The sequence below is a fragment of the Lupinus angustifolius genome, chromosome LG06 (assembly GCF_001865875.1).
Source record: "Lupinus angustifolius cultivar Tanjil chromosome LG06, LupAngTanjil_v1.0, whole genome shotgun sequence".
NCBI classification, from domain to species: domain Eukaryota; kingdom Viridiplantae; phylum Streptophyta; class Magnoliopsida; order Fabales; family Fabaceae; genus Lupinus; species Lupinus angustifolius.
Window position 1 is genome coordinate 12,702,278 of NC_032014.1, and position 26,841 is coordinate 12,729,118.

General features: G+C 33.5%; 4 protein-coding genes across 4 annotated transcripts in view; 3 read left to right on the top strand and 1 right to left on the bottom strand.

Moving 5' to 3' along the window:
- The window catches only part of LOC109350472 (calcium-dependent protein kinase 1-like), a 7,278-nt gene extending 2,495 nt beyond the window's left edge, over positions 1 to 4,783 (top strand). Inside the window, exons 3-6 of the mRNA XM_019591706.1 lie at positions 2,998 to 3,093; positions 3,687 to 3,775; positions 3,881 to 3,980; positions 4,465 to 4,783. Of these exons, the coding sequence (XP_019447251.1) occupies positions 2,998 to 3,093; positions 3,687 to 3,775; positions 3,881 to 3,980; positions 4,465 to 4,548 (369 nt within the window). The 3' untranslated portion in view covers positions 4,549 to 4,783. The remainder of the gene's footprint in view (positions 1 to 2,997; positions 3,094 to 3,686; positions 3,776 to 3,880; positions 3,981 to 4,464) is intronic.
- On the top strand, positions 6,200 to 11,679 carry LOC109349938. The gene is made up of 4 exons (XM_019591009.1): positions 6,200 to 6,569; positions 7,521 to 7,673; positions 10,269 to 10,340; positions 10,552 to 11,679. Exons 1-4 carry the CDS (start codon positions 6,444 to 6,446, stop codon positions 11,218 to 11,220), a joined length of 1,020 nt encoding a protein of 339 aa, XP_019446554.1. The 5' UTR covers positions 6,200 to 6,443; the 3' UTR covers positions 11,221 to 11,679.
- LOC109349939 (uncharacterized AAA domain-containing protein C16E9.10c-like) lies at positions 15,714 to 22,662 on the top strand. Its single transcript, XM_019591010.1, has 16 exons — positions 15,714 to 16,195; positions 17,136 to 17,257; positions 17,530 to 17,618; positions 17,699 to 17,734; positions 17,845 to 17,938; positions 18,316 to 18,358; positions 18,461 to 18,561; positions 18,994 to 19,058; positions 19,312 to 19,808; positions 19,907 to 19,994; positions 20,110 to 20,247; positions 20,463 to 21,031; positions 21,456 to 21,594; positions 21,708 to 21,776; positions 21,870 to 22,028; positions 22,170 to 22,662. The coding sequence occupies exons 1-16, from the start codon at positions 15,978 to 15,980 to the stop codon at positions 22,281 to 22,283; spliced, it is 2,541 nt and encodes an 846-aa protein (XP_019446555.1). The 5' UTR covers positions 15,714 to 15,977; the 3' UTR covers positions 22,284 to 22,662.
- Positions 23,921 to 26,301, bottom strand: LOC109349940 (reticulon-like protein B2). The gene is made up of 5 exons (XM_019591012.1): positions 25,900 to 26,301; positions 25,000 to 25,180; positions 24,768 to 24,909; positions 24,407 to 24,476; positions 23,921 to 24,305 (listed from the first exon to the last, which is right to left on the bottom strand). Exons 1-5 carry the CDS (start codon positions 26,114 to 26,116, stop codon positions 24,136 to 24,138), a joined length of 780 nt encoding a protein of 259 aa, XP_019446557.1. The 5' UTR covers positions 26,117 to 26,301; the 3' UTR covers positions 23,921 to 24,135.

Sequence of the window (26,841 nt, forward strand, 5' to 3'; positions counted from 1 at the left end):
ACCAAGCTCTAACTTAAGTGCCTTGAGTTTTGATGCGAGATTAGACATCTCCATAATGTACTCCATTATGTTCCATTTGCCTTTATACTTCATGGAGATGAGTTTAGCCAAAAGGCTACTCGTCTCCGCCTTTTCATTCTTGGCAAAGACTTGTTCTATTTCTTCAAGGAACTTCCTTGCACTTTCACCCTCAGATATAGAGCCCCGAAACGCATCTGGAATAGAGCGTTTCATGATCATCAAGCACATTCGGTTAGAGCGTTCCCATTTCTCAATTTTAGCCTCATCGAGGTTTTCCGCAGTGGAAATGGGTTTCTCCACACGAAGTGTCGGATCCAAATCCATACAGCCGATAATGATTTCTACGGCTTCTTTCCAGACCTTAAAGTTTGTCCCATTCAGCAGTGGGTTGTTACTGATTTGAGAAGAAAATTTTGCAGCATTGATAAAAGACACTGAATCCATATAACAAAGAAGTAATAACATGTTCAAATATAAACAAACAAGTCATGTAATATATTTAAAACAAGACATGTTCACATAATAGACCCATCACAAGATACCTAACACACAACATCAATATGTAGTCTTTGGACAGAGAAATTAATTTGTAAGTGGTACTCTCAGTGTAATGATCAAATATTAACAATTAGTTGTCAAACAATAGCCTTTATTTGGACCGACTATTATTCACATGAAAATAAACTTTATAATTGTTACATATTTATCATCACATGTATGTTATTATTTTGCCAAATCATGTCTTCCTTTAGGCCGAACACAATTCGCATAAATAATCTCATACTCATATGTGTAATTCAATTAATTTATACAATAAATGTTACTTTGGCAACATATTGCATCAATTAATCCAAAATAATTATCAGATAAAAAATTAACACAATATGGGTCCATTACAAAAAAATATAATCTTGGAATTTGAACCTCCAGATTTGATATCTTTTATAATTATCAAATCTAATCCCACAAATAGTCATTAATTCCATGAGTCGCTACCATTAAGCTAAATGTTCATAAGAACAAAGCTTATATTAGTGCAAAACCAATTAAAAAAAACAAAATTTGTGCCTAACGCACATATCTCAATTGCATTCACCTTAGTGCAGAAATTATGCACATCAATAAAGTGCAGAACATATAATGTATCAACACATGATGGTAAACAATTTGTACCAGCCCTTATCCACTATGTTATAACCTCCATAATGAGCATAAACACTAAAGTCATTTTACTCATATTTTCCAACCACAGAATCACATCAAAAAATCAATTCCTTCCATGAATTCTTACCAAATTTACACTGCAAAAAACAACCCTTATTAAAATAATATGGGGCTGATGCATTTGTTTTAAGCTTTTGTTCCTTAAAAAAGATGATCATTTGATTATTCGGCTGCAATATCTTTGACCCATGATGCTTTTATGGGGCTGGAGGCTTTAGAGTTTATTGATTTTTTGAGTTATTAAGCCTCAGAACAATGTTTTTATTATTAAAGTTTACTCACGAAAGGACCTTATGTCTGGCATAGAGGATAACAAAGAACATAAAGAATTATCCGCAGTTTGTCAAGCGCAATCAACCCATTCGTTCATAGTCTAGCTCTGATGTTGACGCAATCAACAAAAGTAACAATCAACAAAAGTAACAAAGAAGAAATTGATTTAAGTCATATATTTCAAGACAATTATGCAATAATCAGATTGTATAAATTCCCAAATTAAACCCTAAATTCCCAATCTTTATAACATAACAACGGAAGCATAATTCAATAATCCCCAAATTAAAATTAGGGTTCATACAAGATTGGGGAAACACCCTTAATGAAGAATCATAAAATTCAGAACCTACGCTCTGATACCACTTGTTGGATTTTCCTTATGATTGGTGAAATACCAATCCTAGGATCTTGAATTTAATGATTCTACCACATATTTATGAATCAAAGGGTGCATTGTCATACCTGAATCCATATTCCTGGATGTGCTCCTTTGATCCACGTTTCTAAAAAAGATGTGGTATGATGGTCTTCCTCAACCAAATCCTTGATTCCTCTTGGGACTTGCGTTTTCACTCTGATGGGGAGATGAGAAAACTAAATTTGATTTGGTGTATTGGGGACCATAACCTTCCTGATGTGTTAACTAATAGGGTTAACCTGATGGGTATCCACCCGTTAAGCCCATATCCGTTATAACCTTTTAGAAATCTAAGGGGTGTCAGTAATTAGATCACTTATAATGTAACCGCGAAAATAAATAGCTGATATCATTGTATCAAATATATGATGTTCACCTTAATTAGAAATTTATAATTTCTAACAAAGTTTTCACTTTCGAGGGTTTGAACCTAACACTCACACTTCATGTCCCAAGGCAGGGTTATCAATATTGGACCGTACTAGCTGGCTTGACTAGTATACCAAGTTACTAGCGAACCAAGCCCCTTACCAGCATGGTACTCTTTTCATATCAGTTGTGCATCAAAACTGGTCAAAATCAGTAGTACTGGTTGGTTTCCGGTTGTATTTTCTTTAAAACAATATGAAAATTGCATAATTTTTACCAAAATTTGGTATAATATATATGTATATTTAATTTCACCGACATGTATTTTAATTAGTGAATCAACGGTTGACTCGCTCTGCCACTATATCAATACTTTGTCCAGTTTGATAACTGATATGATAACACTGCTCACAAGAGCTCTACCATACTGATTCTTGAGGACAGTTCAATGGTATATTCTGGTGTTGCACTTGGTTAGCTATCCAAACGTAGTTTTGTGCTTGTAATGAACTTTATGCTTGATGCACCATTGTGTTGCAACTATTGATTCCCTTTATTATCCAATGATGTCGTACGTTCATGTCAGTGACGATGCTGAGAAAGGAGGTGGATACTATGTGTAGGACTACCTCTTGATTTTAATTTTAGCTTTTCATCCACTTCTGTAACATAACTATTTTGGTTTTCAGGCTGATGTAGATGGAAATGGAACCATTGATTATATTGAGTTTATAACCTATGAAGCACGGATTCGCCGGATACCCTCACATGTCGGTGTCCGACACGTATCCGACATGGATACGCTCAGATTTGCGAAGGATACGTGTCCATAGAGTATCCAAAAATAAAAAAAATAAAAAAATAAAAATAAATATCAAAACACGTATCGGATTCGTTTTCAATAAAATATAGGATATATATATTCGTTTTTATGATAGATAGATTTGTTTTCAATAAACATTCACTTATTCAAATGTCACATCATACCAACTTACCATCACACCACATTGACCCTCGAATAGCTGGTACTTTCCGATCCATAACGTCACCGGCCGGTGCTTAGTGTTACTGCCTCTATCGCCATAGGTATGTTGTGAAGAGCAAACAGAAAAAGACTTACCTTTCTTACTTCTTACTTCTTAGTTTCTTTTCGCTTAGTATGTTTATAAAGAGAAGAGGATGTGTGAGTATTAATAGAGAATATAAATAAAGAGAAGAAAGAGGGTACGAGAGAAAAAAAGGATTTACACTTATAATTTTATCATATTTTATGTATTTTTTATTAATTTATACGTGTATCCCTGAACGTATCGTATCTACATTTTAGAAAAAATGCGTATCGACGTATCGGATACGTATCTGTATCTGTGCTTCATAGTTTATAACCGCTAACATGCATGTGAACAGAATGGAAATGGAGGATCACCTATGTAAAGCCTTTGAATATTTTGACAAGGATAAGAGCGGGTAATCTCATTTATTTTTCATTCATAATTTATAGTTTTGGGAACATTATCACCTCAAGTGTTGAATCACGTATTTGTTTTCCTCTTGTCGCATATGTTTTCGTAGGTACATCACTACGGAAGAGTTGGAATTTGCCCTTAAGAAGTACAATATGGGTGATGAGAAAACAATAAAGGAGATCATTGCTGAAGTTGACAAAGATAATGTATGATGCTTTCTTTCTATAATTTTTAGCTTATATCTGTCTCTACATTGTTTGACCTAGTTACATGTGACAGTAATGTCAGTCATGAAAATTGAATAATTATGTTGTTGGGTAATGTGGGGCTTTCTTCTTTCATAAAGTAAAGAACGAAATACTATTTGGTAATGCTTCTCACTGTTGGTAATTCTGGTGCCAAATCATTGATGTTTGTATGGTGTCTTGTGATTATCCTCTGCATAGATATTAATTCATGTTCACAGTCCATATCACCAGCCTCAATTCCAAGGGTGTGGTTTATATACCTGTTTGTAACTAAACTTAATGCCAATTGATTTTAAGGTAGAACAAAATCTAACATGGTATTAGAGGCAGAGTCCATCTTGATAGACACTTGTGGTGTGGGTATTGGAAGTCCAACATCCCACGCCTCGATTCATTGGGTCTGAATATAGATGGAATCTAACAATTCCGAAATATCTTGCAGGATGAAAGAATTGACTATGAAGAGTTTGTGGCCATGATGAGGAAAGGGAGCCCAGACTTCTTACCCTATAAACATCGCAAATAAGCTTCGACATAAATTGCATGTTTTATTCAGTTCAAGGCCCTGCACATTTTACTCAACTGTTGTTTGTACAGATCTCTTCTTTGTAATGAAGTATTTCTGCTCTGTATTGTAGAGACTTGGGACACCAACATTAAAGTTTGCTGCTCTAGCTGAGCAATTTTATGTCTACTGGTTGATTGAGTAGACATGAATATGTACAAATCTCAGAAGAAATAGTTCAACCCCATTTTCCACGCTGAGGTAAAAAACAAAGTGAGATGTTATCAATTTGGCCTCTGGTTTTATTATGACATATGTTATCTTTGTAATTGATTGTTCCTTAATACACTAATATGTCAAATTATCAATCATGAGGCATGACATATATAATGCGGGAATGTGGATATGCAAAAATGGTATTGTGACTAATAATGTGGTACAAAGAAACGTAATTAAAATGACACAGTGCAATGCATTCCACTATACTGTGACAATTGAAAAACTCAAAGTCATCTGCTATGTAATCTCCAAGTGTTGCTAGACCCTTCTGCCTTAATTTACAAAATTGTGTAGCTATAGTGTCTTATTTTCAACAAGGATATTTCGACAGTAAACAGAGTCATGATTTTCATTAAAGAAAAATAATTCATATAAAAATTAAAAAGTGATATAAACACTTTTTTCTAAGTATCCATAATACTAATGGATGAATAATTGGGACTACAAAATGCTAAAAGTCAAGCATGACAATCTAGCCCAACTGCTACCATCATCCGTATCACCACAGATGCTACCCGATCATGTGCCTTATCTTGAAAGTTTCCCTATTGTTCTTTTAAACTCTCTTCAATGAGTTGGAACCAAATCCTCTTTCCTATTACGAATGAGGATCACCTGTCCCAAAATCAGTGTGTCCCCATATCCCAAACCAATAGGGTTTTTCTAAATAATGTACATATGTTACTTTAAGTTTTTAAAATTCCTTTTTTTAATGAAGTGTTAATTTTCTATTGGACCGAGACAGGAATAGGGACAGATGATCTGTGTCCTCCTATTACAACAAAATATAAGGATAGTCTTTAAATAAGGATGATATCTTAATTTAGTTACTCTTCTTACCCATAAAACATTGCAAAAAAACAGCAAGAACAGAAAAAAGAGAGTCATGAGTTAGATTGAGAGAAAGAGAGGTGTGAGTTATAATTTAATCAATAAGCGCCTTTATTAAAAAAAATATTGGGTGACCATGTAAGATTTTTATATACTAAAACTGAATTGAACCATCTATATTTCACAAAAATAATATAAATGATTGATGTAAATGTGTTGATTGTGTGAATTTTAAACGATGTATATATAAGAAAATTAGTATCACTACTACAGTGTATATAGTATATATTTCAACTCGAATGAATAGAAAAAATATATACATTAATAATATAAGAATTTTATATACTATTATTATATTATCTATTATTCTTATCATAAATGTTTAGTCATATTTTATAAAAAATAATATAAATGAATCATAAATAATCTATTGAGCGTAAATATATTAATTCCATAAAAAAACCTCCACCAACCCCATAAATAAACTTAATAATAAATATTTACTTTTTGAACTTTTTGACTAAGGCATACCCAATCGAACATTTTTATATTGCAAACCCATAAACCCAGTATTGGGTGGGTTGGAAACAGAAGTATATTGTTCTCTTTCCTCTATGAATGGAACAATCAGGAAGAGAGAAAGACTTGCTTAGACCCACCACACTGCAACACCACCAACACAAGCTTCCTTCATTTAAAATAACCCAACCACTTTCGTTCTTTCTTCTATTCATATAAGGAATTAATTTCCATAACCTTTTCCATTTTGAACCGTCGCTAATTTCCCCTTATCTAGAATAACATCAATGTTGAGTACCTCTTCTTCATACTCTATCTTTCGTCACCACTTTCGTCCAATTAAGGTTTCTCCTCGTGCCACCACACTATACCCTTTCTCTCGCAGTTTTTGGGTCTTTCAATCTCATGCTAGGGTAAGAAATTTCTGCAACTAGTTTTGAATTTTGTTCTATGCTACCGTATTTTTTAATTTTGTTTTTAGTTTTATTTGTGTTATTGTGCCACAGGAAGGAAATGTTTTTGAATTCCATGTTTTAAATATTATTTTTTTCGATTACTGAAAATAAGGGTTTAAAAATGTTTTTAACTTTGTCTGAAATGGTTCTGACTTATGCAAGTATGAGATTTTTGTTATTCCATAGTTTTAGATTGTTTTAAACTGTGGTCCAGATGTGGCTATGTTAGTTTTACTGCAATTGTAGAAAATGTGGTTGCAACTTGGTTGTGGAGGGTAATGAAACCGCAATATTGCACAATTTAAAACCATTTTTTTGTTTATGCATGTACATGATGGTGTAGTTGGATCGATTGATGATGTCGGAGATAGGTATAATTTAATTGGAGATGAGGTGAGGTACATGAAAAGACGCTCAGACACTTGTGTCAGTCTTATAGAATGAATGAAGGATAAACATGCAGGCAGAGAGTAGTGAGCATACTTGGCGTGTTTAACTAGGGGTCTGTTTGCAAATTGAGTTTTGAAGGGAAAGGAAGGGAAATAGAAGGTTCCAGATCCATTTCACCAATGTATTTATGGCTTTGGAGCCTTCCCTTTCCCTCTCTTCTCCAACAAAACTCAACTCGCAAACAAACCCCAAGGGTTTGTGATGGCAAGTCAAGTGTGCGACATTGGGCTTGAGCCCAATAGGAACCTACTGGTCCAGTTTTGTCGAGGGTTTACGTTTTTGAAGTAAAGTAAATAACCCACTCGAGGAATTTTAGATATAAGTTCTTCTTACTTTATGTGTGTGATTAACGGTAAAAGTGATGGCAAGTTATTTTTTTATTGTATATTCATATATACTTCAAGTAAATGGTTGTGTTTTGCTTGCTTTCCCTTGCTCATTATTCGGCATTCCTTGCAGAAATTGAGTATTTCGTGCTTTAGGCATGAGCATCATTCTCCAGAAAGTCCCAAACCTGAAATTATAGACCAATATCTTCCCGAGCAGTTGGTACAATCTGAATTCAATAACTCCAGTGTCTCCAAAAGAAACTGGAAGTCAAGTCTCAAGAAGGTAATATGTCCATTACTTGCTTTTTAAAACAAATGGTTTTCTCTGCTGAGCCTATATTCTGTAGTGCATTAAAGACTTGTATTTTTATCAAAGAATATGTGTTATTGAAAAAATGTCATATCATGATTGAAATAAAAATATGAGTGATATGATCACTGCCGTGAAGTTTCATTGTGAAGCATTCTGAGTAAAATTCATTTACACAATAACACTTATTATTGGTGGTGGTTTGTATTGGATTCTGTTTCCTGACTATTGACTTGTAAAACAATATGATGGTTTGTTCCAAGTAATCAAAGGTGACTAGTTGTTAACACCTTAAAGTTGATAGATACCTAGAAGTGCACACCTCTCCAACATAAGGACTATAGAAGCTAAAATTAGTAAGAAATCATATATTATAACAAGCACTAAAATCTGATGTTCATTATCAAACAGATGTGTGGCAGCTCTAATATCAAAATTCATAACAAAAACAGGTGAAAAATCCTAGGTTAGCCAATAACGCATGTGTGTCACAAATACTGAATTAAAACAGAGAATGTAATAAGTAAAGTGCAACCTAATATAGCGACAAAACAAGTAAAGCAGACCAAAAACAGAGCACTGAAAACAAAATAGAGTCAATCTCAAGTGGCAAGCTAACTGCTGAGGTATGCGAGAACTAAGAATAATGGAACTGTAATGAAACAAACACATTTTATTAGAGTAAGTACAGAAAAGAGGAAGTGGGGAACATAGCAGATTGAAAAGAAAAAGCAAGATAAAAATCACTATATGTGGCTTTGTTAGTCATACAACATAATAAAGTCAATCAAAAGGTACTAAACTGTCACAGGAAGTGTCGAAAAAACAGGAAGTAATGAAGAAGTCAAAGATTAATGTTGTCCTTGTGTGCCTTAGCAGTGGCTGAATTTGGCTTGCCAAAATTTTGAATGTTATTGGCTAAAAAATATGAATCAAACATGCTTAAAATATATAAATGTGCTGGTTGTTCCTCTAGAGAGGTTATGATTGCTAATGAAATGCATTTTTCTAGTAATTTCATTCTAGTGCCAATTAACTTTTTACTCTCAATCAGCCTTAGGATTCTGATGGCTGAAATAGGTCTTCTCTGCAGTTTAGCATATCCGATTTATCAAAAGAGTTACGTCTCCATCAGTGAGTATTTGCATTATAGGAAGTCTGTGACCAGACTGTCAATCAAGTACAATTATAGTTAATCTGAGGAAGTGGCTGGGAAGGAAGTCTGTGGTGAACTATATATTAAGGGAGCATTTTGTTTTATTTGAACATTGGCAAATTGATGGAAGAATTTATTAGGATATCACATGGTGAATCTTTTATGAAAAGAAGGCGTCTCACAACCAAGAAGAATGCAATTTACTGCCTATAACACATAAAAGGGACCTTCTATGAAAAGAAAACATCACAACTGTTTAAATATACCTCTTATATTGTGGTGCAGCCTCCCCTAACAATGAGCCTGTTATCGCACTAAGACAGTATGAATATTTGTCTATTTGGCACTCTAGGTGTTAGTCTTTGTTTCTTTTCTACTCTCGGTGCAACGGTAAGGCTATTTGTCATGTGACTTGAAGGTCATGGATTCAAATACTGGAAATAGTCTCTTCGCTTGCGAGGGCAAGATTGCGTACATCTATATTCCCTAGATCCCACTAGGTGGGAGTCTCGTGCACTAGGCTGCCTTTTATAGTTGTTGGAGAGTCTGTAGAAGGAAGAAATGAAGAGGAGCAGGTTCGAGGCTCACTGACTAACTGATTTCCATTAGTTAAGACAACTGTACTAGGCTCTAGTTACAACTGTAGTAGACTACTGCTGTAATATAAATAGCTCTTTGTTAGCTTGTTATCTTTTGCAAAGGTAGGAATGGTTAGTCTGTATGTTCTTCTTCGGTTCTATCTATTCCTATTCGCTATCACTTTGGCCCTGATTTAGGAATTAGGGAATCTTGAATAGAATTCAGAGTTTTGCCTTCTATTTTGGTGTTCCATTGGACCAGTTCTATCAACTTGACCAAAAACATTTACCTCCATAATGCTTGAGACTCTACTATTACTAAACCCATAAAAAATATCTGGACGTCAAAACAAAACCAATAGCACCTAATAACATAAACCTGAGCCTGAATACCACCCAAGACTGGAGAATATGAAATCTCCTATATTACCACTAAGATTACAAGTGTGATATTAAATATCCTTACATGATTTAACCATGGTAAGTTATGAAATTATTCAATGAGCCCTAAATTCAAACTGAGCTTAAATACTGAGATGATTTATTTTTAAGCCCTTTCTTGATTTATAGTACATGAGATGATTTATATTTAAGCCTATGCTTTCTTTATTTATAGTACATCTGCATCATCTTGTTGCTCAGTTAAATACATGAAGCTATAGATATATTTTCTTTGCATATTTGAAGATGGAAACATGCATCACTTGGTCATTGGCAATATAGTAGTGCTATTATTTTTATGCCATGTTTTTTTAAATGAAATAAGTTTTATATTGTATATGTTATGGTTATCTTGTGTCAGTCTGTTTACTGAAAGCCTTGATTTCCCTTCAGGCTACAAATGAAGTATTCAAGGTATTTGGCAAACGATGGTTTGTACCATGGAATGCAATGACCATATTACAAGTAAGTGCTTCCCAAACTTAGAGCAAGATCTGATTAACTAAAATTTCTCCTTTTGGTTATCCTTTCCTTAAAAGTTGAAAATTTATGGCGAGCGGAAATGAGACAAATGATGATAGAATGATAGTTGATTCAATTGTTTGAGTTAATTTTTTTTCTTTTAAAATCGAATGTTAAAATAAGACTATAAATTGTGCAACCATGTATGATGCAGGTTATGCTTCTTTGGACATCTGCATTTTGGTGTATAGGATCTTGGATGATTCCTTTCGCAGTCCATATAACTGGTTTTAACAAGGAATCATTGACGCTTAGAGGGCAAGCACTATTTAGCCTTGTTATCGATGTAACCGAAGGAATCGCTGGAATTGCAATTCTTCTTCGTTGTCTTTCTCGATTTCGCCCCCTTCCACCTGACTGGTTCAAGTTTAGCCTGAAAGGGAATTGGCAAATAGATGTCGTCCTGGGATGTCTCATGTTTCCTCTCGTAAATCGGCTTTCACAGTTCAACCTAGATCTACTACCTCTTTTACCCTCTACACCTGTCACCTTTTCGAGTGTTGAGCAATCAATAAGAGCAAGGGATCCTGTGGCAATGTTTTTATATGCAATAGTAGTATCAGTCTGCGCTCCTGTGTGGGAGGAGATAGTTTTCCGTGGCTTTCTACTCCCATCGCTTACCAAATACATGCCGGTGTGGTGTGCAATACTGGTAAGTTCAATTGCCTTTGCACTTGCACATTTTAATATACAGAGGGTGCTGCCACTTATATTTCTTGGGATGGTGATGGGTGTTATATTTACAAGGTCAAGGAACTTACTGCCATCAATGCTATTGCATAGTCTATGGAATGGGTTTGTTTTCCTAGACTTGATGAAATAGCTTCTTGAAATTCATTATACTTTAGAGTTTAGAAAGCAGGGAGCCAATCATTTAGATAGAGATCACTGCAGGCCACTAGCATGCTAGTGTATGTGCACCCGTTTCGGATTCAGATTTGGATTCGACTTCTCTAAAGTGAGGGATATACTTTAGAATATGAAGTGTAAGATCATAACCCTTGACTACAGATAGTGTACAATTTATTATGGACATGCTTGTTGCTGGTAAAAATTTAAGTCTTTGATTTTCTCATCTACAGTTATGATCTCACTTTATTCTTTAAAGTGCATCTCTCACTAGAGAATTTCTAGAACAGTGGCTCGTTGTTAAGGAACACTAATCAAGTGCATGTTCAAGTTGTAACATTAGCTTATGGGCTCTTACAAATGTACATTATAGAGACCAGTGCCCCTATTTTGTCCATATATTTGATGAATACATGCTATTATTTGACAGTTATAATTGAATCCATTCATTTTAGGGAGCATGTACCAATACATGACGTTAAAGGACGATTTGGATAAAAATATAGTTAGACAAACAAAAACCCACAACAAAACCACATAGACATGTACCAATGCCCCATGCAAAAAGTAGTTATGGACTTATGGGGTATAATAAGCATAAAAATGTGATACGAGTTTCCATATTACCAACACTCATAGTTTAATCTCAACATGAAGCCAAAAAAATGTCATCTTCAATGCATCAGTACAAAGGGTGGCAATTCTCTAGGGATGGAGATCACTTGTCCCAAATGGTATCCCAGTCTATGTCCTAAGTCAATCAGAGTGCTTCATTTTATTACTTTTTGCTTTTAAAGTTTTTATTTTATCCATATGTTAATATGATTGATTTGGGACAGGGAATGAGACACCGTTTGGGATAGGTGATCTCTAGTACCACTAGTAACTGATATATCTCTCGTTTTCTTCTGACTTGGGTCAGATACAGTGAAACTTATGGTTCCCTCGTGGTCGATGCTATTAAGGATAAATGTGAATCCCAAATCATGCTCCGATTGCAAATTGAGTTTCAGAGGGGTTAGGTTAGCTTCAGAGATTTAGGGTTGGGTTTGAGTTCAAAAAATGACCTGGCTAATATCTATGGTTGAGTAAAGGACAAACTTTAACCGACTCATGCACACCCCTGCTTTTGACCGGGGAGACACTAATGCTTTACTTGGTTGATAAGAGAAAATAAGAAGAGAGAAAAATGTAAGAAAGAGGTGAGAAAGAGAAAGAGAAGAAATAGAGTAGATTTTTATGATGTTTGGTATAAGAGAAGATTGAGAGAAAATAAATAGAAAAAGATATTTTCTTCCCTTTCTCTTTTGTTTGGTTGGGTAGAAAATGAGAAGATATTATGATTCAAATGACGAAAATGTCCCTAAAATAAAGAGGAGAAAATTGTTGTTCTATTATTAATTAAAAATAAATATTATAATTTTAAATTATATATGTAATTATATATTTTATTATAATATCAATTAACTTTTTTTAATTGATATTTTTTATATTAAAAAAAGATCTATGTATATTAGTACTATTTAAAACTAATAAATAGAGAAAATAAACAAAATTGAAGGACATTTTTGAGATTTCAATAAAAAAATTTATTCTCTCTTCCCTTTCTCTCCAAAGTAGGAGAGAATTCATTTGTGGTGAGTCTCACCCACCTTTTCTTCTCTTCCCTTTTTTCTTTTCTCATATAAAGGAGAGAAAGATTTACTTTCTCTTCATTCTCTCTCACCCTTTTCTCTTCATTATTATAAAGATTTATATAGCATTATCTCTTATTCATTATTATATTACTTATATTTAATATAACTGATAGATGATATAATAATATATATATACTCCTGAGTAAGAAGTAAAGTTGTATCCATCTATGTATTGTAATATTTATCCTGATCCATTAGTACATTGTGTAAAGAGTAAATGTACTGTTAGTATAAATATTTATATATATATATATATATATATATATTTTGTATAATATGTTTCATTTATTTGTATTATTTTTAAAAATAATTAAACATAAATGATAAATGATATACCGATAATATATAAACATCTATTTAAAGATGGACTTTAGGCCACCAATTTGATTGAGCCACACCTAATCACGAGAATCTTAGCAGAAAGAAATGTGCCTTCCAATATGTCATACACCATTTCTAATGATTTTTTGCTGATAAATTTTCATTCAATTCCTCAAAGAAAATTTCATTTCCAAGCCACTTCATCTGTTTGCATTGGGAAGAATCATCTGCGATTAATGAAAAAGCTTTTTATAAAATAAAATAAAGGAGTCGGGTGATGCAGTACCGTAAATTATGGTTGCAGTCTATGCAATTGTGGTTCACTGCAGTATGAATTTTTATGATAAAAAATATTTTTGAACTTGATACATCTAATATGATTTGATGTAACCTACATATAGTTCGATGTTGTTTTATTGCAACCCAATATAATTATATTATTATAATTTGATGTTACACTATAATTATGATTATGATGTCATTAAGTTGTGGTGTCAGAATTTCAGATGAGATTTTCCCATGTAAAAAATTAGTGATATCGAATGAAATGTTTGCCCATATGTAATCTGTTTTATAGAAATTGGCAAGCAACTAATGCAGTATTTCTGCTGCTTCCCACGTCACGTTCAATATAACTCAGAAAGCAGGCGCCAACCAAAGTAGATTTATATGTTTCTCTGCAAATTGATTTTGTGTTTGTGCCACTAGTGTTTGATATGATCTGAGTCTGAAACTAATATACATAGGAAAATGTACCCGTATTGGACACTAGCAATCACTTTGCAACTTCACAAGTTACAGTGCATATTGCTTGTGTTACTATTATTACATGATTGTCTATTGCTGAATGCATTGTGATCATATCTCTTTCCAATTGGACCACCCCATAATTTGATGTCCACAACTATGTGCTCTGTTTTTTGCTGCCCATCCCTTCTTAGTCCCCATCCAGGACCACCCAACAATTTTATGTCCATAACACAAGGGTTTTGACTGACGAGTAATGGGTATTTGTTAAGAAATACAATATTGAAATATTTAAAATGTTAATGTATTTAAATGCGTTATTTTCTAATGTGGAACTTTTTTTTTATAAAATTAAGTGGTAATAGTAAAATGTCTGATTTAAAGTTATAATGGCTGCATCCCATTCATTTGTATTACTTTTATTTAATAGTAAGATGTAGAGATAGTGAAAATTCTTACATTCTTAGTGCATACATCTTTTTGTATTGTTTAAATATTACAATCAAAACACAACAGTGTGTCTTTTAGTCATTCCTAAAGGGTGCTCTTTGTGACTCTGATCACGATCTGCTGCTGAGTGCAGGGCGCCTCATAATATTTTATGTCATTCAGCACCATATATGCATGGATTAGGGTATAACTAAAGGGTTCCAATCAATTTTTGTTGTAGTTCAGGACTTAAACAAAAGTGAGTGGTTCGGTTTAGTTTAGTTTAGTTCCCCTTATTTTTTCAACGTAGAAACTGAATTATACTGAACTAAACATGAAAGATTTGCTTCAGTTTATTGGTTCACTTGCATTTTTATTCTATTGCAAAAAAAAACATGATAATCAGTATTTGGCTCTTCTAATTTTGCACACCTTCCTGTATTGCAAAGAAGAACCAAAATCACAAGTATAAATTAAATATTCTTCAACTCAATGGCGTCGAAATAAAGAAGAAAAGGCCAAACATAATGGGGAAATTCCAATAGATGTTCTATGGTATTTAACTTCAAAGGATCGGTTTTGTATCACTATAACAAACCAAACAAATAAAAACAAGTCAATTTCATTAATTTTGCTGTTCAAATCAGACTAATTTTTAGTCCTATATAAAATAAGAGCATTTAATTTTAAACAAAATAACTGGGGTATTAAATACGTATTACATGAATGAATTTTTTGGATGTTTAGATATTATGTATTTACTCAACTTTTTGAGTTCGTTTTTATCCTAGAATTCACAATACATAATTTTTTTATTTATGTAGTGATTAAAACTCAATTATAAAATATTAATGTCATTGCTGTAGTTTATTTTTTGTATAATTATACTTGTATCTGTTAACATATTAAAAAAAATTAAGCTTATATAACAAGAATGTAACATGTTTGAGTCCAGAAATTAGTATGTTACAAAAAATAATATAAGATATGCCTACTATCAGAGATATTTTCTGCTGATCAGAATTAATGATCTTGGACATAGCAAACCATTGACATAAATAAATTATGAGTTTATTTGTAGCCAGACTCTTCCTTGAACCAGATCATATTTTGAGAATTCCAATGTTTATACATTAGATAAGTTTATTTTTTCCATTATATTTTTCATTTTAGAGATAAGGATTCCACAGGACAACTATAGTACTAGACTTTAAGGTGAAGAAAGGAAAGAAGTACATCCAAACCAGAAAAAGTAAATAAAACTGTGAAGCCGACAAAGAAACCAACCAAAACAATGACACGTAAAACAGTGCACATATGAGTCACCAATCTGTCTTTTAAAAACACTTAACATCAATTCCAACAACAATCATAAGAAGTGGGAACTCATCACCAACAACAATCTAGAACCATTATTCATTGAATCCAACCTCTGCATTACCACTTTCACTTCCTAAAAACAACAACTTTCACTTCCTCATAAGGGAAAACAAAAAGGGTTCAAAGTTCTTAACTTCTTTTATTATTGTTAAGTGTGATGGAACAGAAAAGTCTTCTGATATCAGCACTAAGTGTAGGGGTAGGTGTGGGAGTGGGACTTGGATTGGCATCAGGACAAAGTGTTACTAAATGGGGAGGGAATAATTCTTCTTCAAACTCAATTACTGCTGAGAACATAGAACAAGAAATGCTAAGACAAGTTGTTGATGGAAGAGAAAGCAATGTCACTTTTGATAAATTCCCTTATTATCTCAGGCATAGTACTTTATAACTAACCTTTGCTTTTTATTTATTTTTGCTATTTCTTATCCTAAGTCCATCATACATGTATGTTCGATTATGGATAATTATAGTTTGGTCAATTAAATGCATAATCTTGTCTACAAAATACTGAAAATAGACAAAATACGATTATATAGAATAATGTTATATTCTCCTATTAAATCCCCAATTACTTCTATAAACCAATCTTAATAATAAAGTATCTTGTGACATATGTGATCTCTTGTATATAGGAAAATTAATATTAGAATATATTAGTTTCCTCATAGATAATGTCTTAAAAAGAAAATCGATGTCACAATTTAACATACTAATACGAAAAATGATATATCTTCTTATATTTTTAATATAAAATTAAAGTAATCTAAAATTGAGATGAAAATAATCTAATTAAATTGGTTTACTGACTAACAATGCGTTGGTCTAGTAGTGTTTCGCTAGATCCCCAGGATGACTAGAAGGTTAAGAACTTGATTTTTATGAGGGACAATCGAACCCCGAAAAAAATTAGTTTCTTACCCAAAATGTAAGAGATATTATTAGTAGTACAAAAAAAATGGTCCAGTAACTACTGGCAAGTTGTTCAATCAATATGTTGATCATTGATGCAGTTCGTAATTGAATGTGCAAAATAATTTGCTGTACTCAACATGTTACATCACGCACCAGAGACAAGCTAAGATGATTTTCCAAAATAACGTTACACAATATAGTATGGTGATAATATAAGTCAAACATGATTTGATAAGAAATTTGAACCTTAATCTAATGAGTAATACTAAATCATACCCTTATTGATGTGTTCTATGAAGGCTTGATTTGATCATATATTTAAATTGTTATCCATTTTAAGCTAATTCAATCTTTGTTCTGAATTCTGATACAACCCTGCTTATCCTTTTTGCCATTACAGTGAGCAAACACGAGTCTTGCTAACTAGTGCTGCTTATGTTCATTTAAAGCATGCAGAGGTTTCTAAATATACGCGTAATCTTGCTCCTGCAAGCCGAACTATTTTGCTTTCTGGGCCAGCAGGTTTGTCACTGTGTTGGAATCTGTTGTTTTTTCCTGATAAGGGATTCATATGATTTTTTGCTTTGATGTTCCCACCGGGAGCACATCTGCTATACCAAAAAGTGTGTGCTTTGGAAAAATATATTTAAATTAAAAGTTTAATAGTTAAGTATTATTTTGACCAACATGTGGCATGTGGAGTAACAAGTTGTGAGACAACAGATGTGCTCCCGATTCTACCAATGATGCTAACGATATCTTTACTCTCCCTCCTTTTTTTCATGAATCAAAAGAACTTTACCAACAGATGCTTGCCAAGGCTTTAGCTCATTACTTTGACGCGAAGTTGCTTCTGTTAGATTTAACTGATTTTTCATTGAAGGTGAGTTCAAGAATTTTTGGTGTTGCTTCTACTTTGTCCAGTTATTTATGTATGTAATGGTTGCTATGTCATTTTTGCAGATTCAGAGTAGATATGGATCTTCTAACAAAGAATCTGTAAGCTTTTACCTTGTTTGTTTTGCTCTAGGCATCATAGATAAATCAGTTGTTATTTCTTGACTTAACATTTGGCTTCTGCTGTTCTTTTCCTTTCTTTCTGTTTGTAGTCTTTCAAAAGATCCACTTCAGAGACGACTTTGGAGCGATTATCTGACTTATTTGGATCATTTTCAATCTTTCCACAGAAGGAGGAACCTAAAGGTGCAGGCTCATTAATATATTCTGATTCATGGTGAAAAACCAAATTTATAGTCAGCAAAAAGCCTTGTCAATCTTTTGATACAAGATTTAACATCCTTGTTGTGGCTGAAAAAAATTGTTTTACTGTTTATGTGGAGAAAACTAATAATAACGATAAATTTAATTGATGGAGACATGATAAGGTTAGATAGGAAATGCTTATGCAAGTAGCTTTAACTGTTTTTGTTTCATATTTGCTAAGTATGATAGTTAGTAGTTTATTCTCTTGTACTTCTCTCTTCACTGAGGCATTAACATTCTAAATGAGTAGTTGGTAACAGACAATTTATTAAAAGGCCTGTGAAAATGATATCGCTGACAAGGTGATTTTATCGCAGTGAAAATGCACAGGCAAGGCAGTGGAGTGGACCTTCAATCAATGTAAGTAGAAAGGACGAATTCTGTTCTGATTGCGAGAGCAAAGAAAACTTACCGGTCAGTTTATTTAATATCGTTGCTAACTATTTGTGTTTATGCTTTCAGGGGGACTGAAGCGTCTGGTAATCCTCCAAAGCTCCGAAGAAATGCTTCTTCCTCTTCAAATATAAGCAGCCTTGGTTTGCAAAGCAATACTGCAAATCCAGGTTAGTTCAAGAGATTATGTAAAAGGATGAATGAATGATTATTGGTACTTTGGTAGTACTTAATTTTACTTGTTACAATCTGCTGAAGATTTATTTGTGAGTAGAGACCTGATTAAGGAATGCTACAAATGCTAGAAGCATCAATTTGAGAGAAGGACAAAAATAAGAGAGAAGCTTTTTTCATTGAACCAGTTACTAAACAACCCATTTTGCTTGGTTAATTTACAGATAAATCAGTGCTTTATAATTTGAACTCATAATCTGTTTCATTTATAGAATCAGTTTTGTGAATTAGATTAAGAATCTTGTTTGAGTCAGAACTAGTCAAAATTTTAGTGATGTTCATGTTCCTTGTGAAGGCAAAACTCCAAATTATCTTTTGGTCATTGTTCTCTATCTTATGATTTCTTATGTCCTTTAATCTCCCTTCAGCTCCTCTTAGGCGCACATCCAGTTGGTCTTTCGATGAAAAGCTTCTTATACAGACTCTCTATAAGGTAATGTTACTTATAACTATGGTCTGTTTGCGGCATCAGAGCATTAAAAATGTTTAGGAACCAAGCAAAGCTCTACATCATATCCTCAAAAGGAATAGTTCCACATGACCTAGTCATGTGAAGAGAGACACATACAAAGACTTTAAATCGAGCATTCTCTTAGTTGGACCTTGTGTAAGGTTTTTGACATGAGAGGATCCATTTCCATCCTCCACATACAAACTGATTTGATAATTGCAATTTTTTCATTCAGGTTCTGGTTTTTGTGTCAAAAACCTTTCCAATTGTGCTATATCTGCGGGATGTCGATAACTTGTTACATAGATCACAAAGGATATACAAATTATTCCAGAAAATGTTGGAGAAACTATCTGGACCAATTTTGATTCTCGGTTCACGAGTTCTGGATTCCGGTAATGACTATGTAGAGGAGGATGAGAAGCTTGCTTCACTCTTTCCATACAACATAGAAATCAGGCCACCGGAAAGTGAGTCACATCTTGTCAGCTGGAAGTCTCAGTTGGAAGAGGATATGAAGAGGATACAAGTTCAGGATAACAGGAACCATATCATTGAAGTGCTTGCAGCCAATGATCTTGATTGTGATGACCTGGATTCCATCTGTGTGGAAGACACAATGGTTCTTAGTAACTATATAGAAGAGATTATCGTGTCTGCGATTTCTTATCATTTGATGAAAAACAAAGAACTTGAATACAGAAATGGGAAACTTGTTATTTCCGGCAAAAGGTTAGACTTGCAAGCTGCAACCTTAATTGCATGAATTATCTATATATATATATATATATATATATATATCAGCACTCACTTTATTGTGTGTGAAACAGTTTGTCCCATGCTTTGAGCATATTCCACAAGGGAAAGTCCAGTGGAAGTGATACATTGAAATTGAAAGATCAAGCCGTAAAACCTGAGGTATGCACTTCTTGCTTGTTTATAAATTAAGTTTATAATAATGCCACCAGGTACTAATATGCTTTCTATGTTCCTCTCTCTCTATCTCTATCTCGTGTCGTATGAACACATGCAGATGAAAAAAGGGGAAGGAAATGTTGTGAAACCAGAAGCCAAGTCTGAAATTGCTGCTCCTGTGAAAAAGGCTGAAACAGGATCAACTTCAGTGGGAAAAACAGACAATGAAAAATCAGTTCCAGCATCCAAAGCTTCTGTAAGGCTCCTTATTTTTCATCGCAATTTCCTTTCCATGATATTGCAAACATATCAGTAAAACGCTTTCCATAAAAATATATCTTTCCCTCGAAGTCCTCATTTCTAATTTTAATGGTGCACTAGATTGGTTTTGGGGTTTGTCTCATATCTCAGGAACATCCTTTCTATTTTGTCGACTCACTTTGTTCTGTAAATTTCACTTCAAAAATACAGGAAGTTCCTCCTGATAATGAGTTTGAGAAGCGAATAAGGCCTGAGGTAATACCAGCGAATGAGATTAATGTCACATTTTCTGACATTGGTGCTTTAGATGAGACAAAAGAATCACTTCAAGAACTAGTAATGCTTCCTCTTCGAAGGCCGGACCTTTTCACTGGAGGACTTCTAAAGCCTTGTAGAGGAATATTACTATTTGGACCACCAGGCACTGGGAAGACGATGCTGGCGAAGGCAATTGCAAAGGAGGCTGGAGCAAGTTTCATCAATGTATCCATGTCTACCATCACTTCTAAATGGTTTGGTGAAGATGAGAAGAATGTTCGCGCTTTGTTCTCACTTGCAGCCAAGGTTTCCCCGACTATTATTTTTGTGGATGAGGTTGATAGCATGCTTGGACAAAGGACCAGAGTTGGAGAGCATGAGGCCATGAGGAAAATAAAGAATGAATTCATGAGTCACTGGGATGGGCTTATGACAAAACCCGGAGAGCGCATCCTTGTTCTTGCGGCAACCAATAGGCCATTTGACCTGGATGAAGCTATTATTAGGCGATTCGAAAGGAGGTACCTCTATTAGTATTTTACTTGTTTCTGGAAACAGTCTCTCCACTTGCTGGATCAGACTGCGCATATTTACCCTTCTCATATCCCCTAATTGGGAGTCTGGTACACTAGGCCACCCTTTTATCTTCCCACTAGTTTTCTATCTATTAAGCATTCGTACTTCAAAGTATTACTATACTAGTATTCATGTCAGATACTTTTGGGTACTTCTAATTTACTACTTTCAATTTGCTTTTGAATTGTCACACCAATAAAAATTTACCATAATGATTAAAGATAAATTTTAGTTTTTTCTTGATCCTATAGTTTTTAGAGTTTATCCCTATTACACTATTAGTATGTAATTCCATGTCTCATATTTTTGTAAGCACTTCTTAGGTTTCTACTTTTCTCATGTGTATACTTCATGTTCATTATAATGCAGAATTATGGTAGGGCTACCATCAGTGGAGAACAGGGAAAAGATTTTAAGGACTCTTTTGGCAAAAGAACAGGTTGATGAGGAAATTGATTTTAAGCAACTGGCAACTATAACAGAAGGATATACTGGAAGTGATCTAAAGGTTATTAATACTTTCTGATATAGCAATTGTGTTACAATATACAAATGCTTCTGTTATATTTTCAATTCTGCTTCTAATCCCACTTATATATTGTCATAAACTGTTCAATGCAGAACTTGTGCACAACTGCAGCTTATCGACCTGTTAGAGAGTTAATTGCCCAAGAGAGGCTCAAAAATATGGTAATTTATAATTTATTTTTAAGATCTTGTATAATCCTACTTATTATAGGTTCATTATGATGACTTATAATGTTGATTATGTCTTTATGACAGGATAAGAAGCAGAAAGATAAAGCTACCAAGGATCAAAACAAAGATGTTCAAGACAGAAATAAACAGGGTGCTGTGGATACAGAACAGGAAGCTAAACAGGAAAGAGTTATCACACTTAGGCCATTGAATATGCAGGATTTCAGAGAGGCAAAGAATCAGGTAACAGCAATACTATTCTGAACTATTAGAATTTATTTAAAAGGGAATTACATCAACCCCTTACAGGTTTATGATATAAGCCTCAAATTATTAGCTCTATACTCTTTATGAGTACTTTTTTCATAACTTGTTGGACCGCAGGTTGCTGCAAGCTTTTCAGCTGAGGGGGCTGGAATGAGCGAGTTGAAGCAGTGGAACGAATTGTATGGAGAAGGTGGTTCAAGGAAACAAAAGCAATTGTCTTACTTTTTATGAAAAATCACTGAGAAAGAAGAGAAGAAACAAAACTCGTGGCTACACCCTTTTAATTTCCAACTCTCCCCTTCTTAGAAATGATATTTGGGAAAACATCACACTAAACCACAGAGATTCCATAGAAAATCAATATTTTGCCATTTTACTGTTCACATTGCCTTCAGCCGAATAAGCCATTAGTACAATTATATTTATTATCTATAGTGTAGTTTGTGTTATCTATGAAGTGGTGTGTTCACAGTGTTATGTAGTTCACCATATATGGTGTTTATGAAACTTGTCTTATGTTAAAGGAAGATAATAACAAAAGGAGACGTGTATTGTTCAGTGTTGACACCTTCAGTTTTGAGTTCTTTGATGATAAATGGAAAGAATTTAGTTATTTCATTGTTTATACATGAAGACTCCGTGCATACTTTACCCTATGTTTCTTATATTCGAATTTTGTTTTCATAATCTGAAAACTATAAAATGGTGACGACCATTCATTATCATGGTCACTTTTATAAGAGTTTTAATACCAACCGGTGACACTGAATTTGTATTCAACTATTGACATCAATAAAAAAAATACTTTGGTGGCGTTAAGTTAGCCCTTTCATATTTGAAAAGAGTGAGGGTTAACTTACACGTGGTATATTTTGCTTATATAACTTGGAAATTATGGGTACATATCCTATAAATAATTTATCCACTTAAAGTCTTACACACTCTATCAATACATAAAGTCTTGCTGGATTCTTAAATAAATTTAATGTTGTAGGGTTAGAATTCTAAATATGTCAAAAACTTCAAATGTCTTATAAGTGACATATATGGAAAAGGATAGTCTCAAAAAGAGATTAGTTCATAAAAAATACTCTTATTTATACTAAAAAAAATACTCCAATTCGTTTTCCTTAAGATAGCATTCCTAAGGAAACGTTAAATCCTTGAAATTCTATATAGAAACATTCAAGCAAATAATAATACAGTTTCCCCTGGTTGCTATATTTTAGTTATTTAGTTATTATATGTTTGGTTCTTATATTTATTTGGCAATATAATTTTAGTTATACTTGGTTATATAAAATATTTTCTGAAATGACATTCAATTTTCAAAGGAAAAATGATATATTCTTCCAAGCACATAATTAGAAAATACATTTTATATCAAAATATAATAAACTTCATACATCTAAAAATAACAATTTTTATACAACTAAACGTTACCAAACATTGAATGGGACGTATGTTCCTAATTACATTCTAAGAATCGTCCATTTTAGGTGGGCAATGCGACCCTAATCTATTCAATCTACAAGTGGGAAAAATGACCAACTACAGCTTCCACGTTATATTACCAGCTGCGCAACATAATCACTCCGAATTACTATCTAATTTCAATTGGATTTTAGACGGTAAGAAAGAGAAATGAAATGTTTCAGGCAATCTAATGGCCATATTTCATGACTCTTTCAGCTCATCTTAAAACCAACTCACAAAAACATACCATCAGAACCCTTTCAATGCAAGAGAAAACAATAAAAATTGCAGCAATTGAATAACGAATGATAAGAGTAATGACCTACATACACCCATCAAATAAATTAACAGTGGGTCACGGTAATTTTTCCAAATGCACAGAGCATGTATTCATGTAAAATATTAAGTACCACACCAAAACAAGTCATCCATAGCATATAGGAACCTTCCAGAGGTACATGTACGCAGCATATTAAAATAAGACATTCTTCCACAATGTATACTAAGGGACCTAAAAATAAATTATAACACGATAGGGTTTTAACTCATGATGGATCCGAAATAAACACATAGGTAAAACCCATAGTACAACATATTCTTCAGCACTTCAATCTTTCTTTTTTTCTTTCAAAGGCCCTCTGGGGATCTTGCTCAAAACATTGGCATCGAACACTGCATATTGCTTCTTAATCTCAGCAGTTGCCTTCTCAGCAAAAGAGTCCACTTGATCTTCATATTTCTCATAAAGCACAGGTAGAGTGTGAAGCAAAACAAAAGCTGTTTCACAAAAATAACGATCCATGTCAATCACATAACAAACTATAATAATTAAACTTTCAAGGCAGTGAATGTCAATGGATAAGGAAGTATTTCATTACCTATGTAGAACAATGTCAAGAAGTTGGCATAGCTCCCCACAATAGATAAAACCCATAATCCAGCAATCACCTGATTAATCACAATGTGGAACCATATTCAGTGTCAGTGAAGTTACAAAATTAACACAACAGCCTGCAACGTTGCAAGACATACAGTCTTGTTGTCCATTTCCTACTCAGTACTCGCAATAATAGAACAACAAACATTTTATACAGCAACAAAAATACCAACAATGTAAACAACCAAAGACATGCCAGTAAAACCCCACATCGTACTTAGTCGCAAACAATTTCTGAGTGGATGGAGCAGATGCAACAAATGACAACAAAACAAAGTGTGATAAAAAGGATATCATCATACCGAGAGAAATTTCTTGAGATCTCTTCCTGATGCGATTTCCCTCAATACAGCAAAAGCTCGATTGATCTCAATTCTAAGAGCAGAGGCAAACTGCAAAACAGGTTCCTCTGGAATATGTACTTGTGGGATCTTAGGTGTGCTCCTAGTCAAATCCAAAACAAATAATTTAATCAACAAATAGAAAGGGCATAGTACCATAAGACCAAACCAAAACACAGTATTAGCACATTACTTGCTGATAAAAGCAGAAGCATTTGACCACAGGAACAATGCTGCCAGTGAAAATATCAGGAGGTGAGAAACCAAAGTGAGGAAGTGGTACTCAAGCAATTCAAACAAAACCCACACAGCTGTCGCAACTCCAAGCACGGTTCCTGATATCTTCTTATTTCTCCAAAGAAACACATCAGCCGCTGTTGCATAACAAGCAAATCAATGTATATAACAAACACATCAGGAATAACAACACAAATATATCAGACAACTCAAAACCTACGTAGCACCAATACCTCTAAATGGCTTTCACACCAATAACTACCATAGCGGGCACTTCAGTACTTTATAAGATATTTTTCATCTTGATATATTTCAATCTAATTATTAACATATCCGTATTGAATACCATGTCATATTTATTACCCATATAGCAAAAACTATGATCCTAACTCGAAATTCATATAACCAGTTGAAATTAGATTTTAAACCAATGGTATTGCAATGGAAATTAAGAAGATCAATCCTAGTCAAACTCAGTCATGAACGATTCTCTTAAGTCAACAATTTAATTGCAGAAAATTTGTAAACTTCACCCAGACACAAAGTCCAGCTATGGTTACAGCTACAAAAGTCGATCTTCTAACAGTGCAGATCTAGCTAGATCCAGTTAAATTCTCAATTAATTTCATTTTTAAATAAAAATAAAATCCAATCTGAAGAGTGAACGACATACACTTGCATCGAACAAGATCAGACCTAAAAACTTATAAACCCTAGACCCGCAGTATAAATTATAAACACAGCTAGATGGACAAACAAATTTCATATTCCAAATTAAAATAAATAAAAACAATAAATTATCCAAAATTAAATTATAACAAACAATTAATAAAAATAAAAAAGGGGAATCGCATACGTTTTCCACCACCTAGGACGTGGTGAACGGGCTTTTCCCTTCCGAAAAGCCTGAAAACCTTGGATTTGATGGAAGAAGGAGGAGAACTGGTTTTCTTCTCGTTTTTCTTCTCGTTATCAGAATCTGAAGAAGATGAATCGTGGTCATGGACAATTCCTGAAATCTTATCCAACAACGATTCACCCTTCACTTCCTCGTGTTCGTGATGATCAGCCATCGCTCTCTTTCTCACTCACTCAGAATCTCAAGTTTCTAAAACCAAAAATCGAAAACCCTAAATCCTCGTTTCGAAAAGTCTTGAAGGAATAAGAACTCTTTTGAAGTGTTGCAAAGCAAAAGAAATATCTAAATAGCTAATGTGATCATGTGACCCGAAATCTTGCGGTTCGGACCGGGTTCGGAAATGCAACAACTTAGACAGAAACGAATCCAAATAAGTAATGCAATATAATATTTTTTTGGTACTATCAAAATATATTTTTTTAATAACAAAATAATCTTTTTAGTTTTGTGGCGGTTCCTAGAAATCCAACTATCACCTTATTTTTTAAAGTATGCCCATTAATTTATATTTAAGAATAAATACTATATTTAATTATTTTTATATTATTATTGTATATAATAGCTATTCATTATTCAATTGTAATATTTTATTTTTATTAAGAATAAAAGTAATATAATTAGTGAATGATACATTTTAAAATATTCTGATTCTATAACTATATTCTTTTTTTTTCCTTTAAGAATCTAAAACTACATAAAGAAAATAAATAAATTAAATGGCTTTTCTTTTGGTCAAAAATTAAGTGGCTTTGAGTTAGAACATGTGGCACACAAAGGTGCATCGGTGCTTCAAAGTCTCTCATGTAATTCAACTGCTGCACCCAGATTACTAAAAGGTTGAATAATGGACCACACAATATCAATTTCTACTAAAATAAG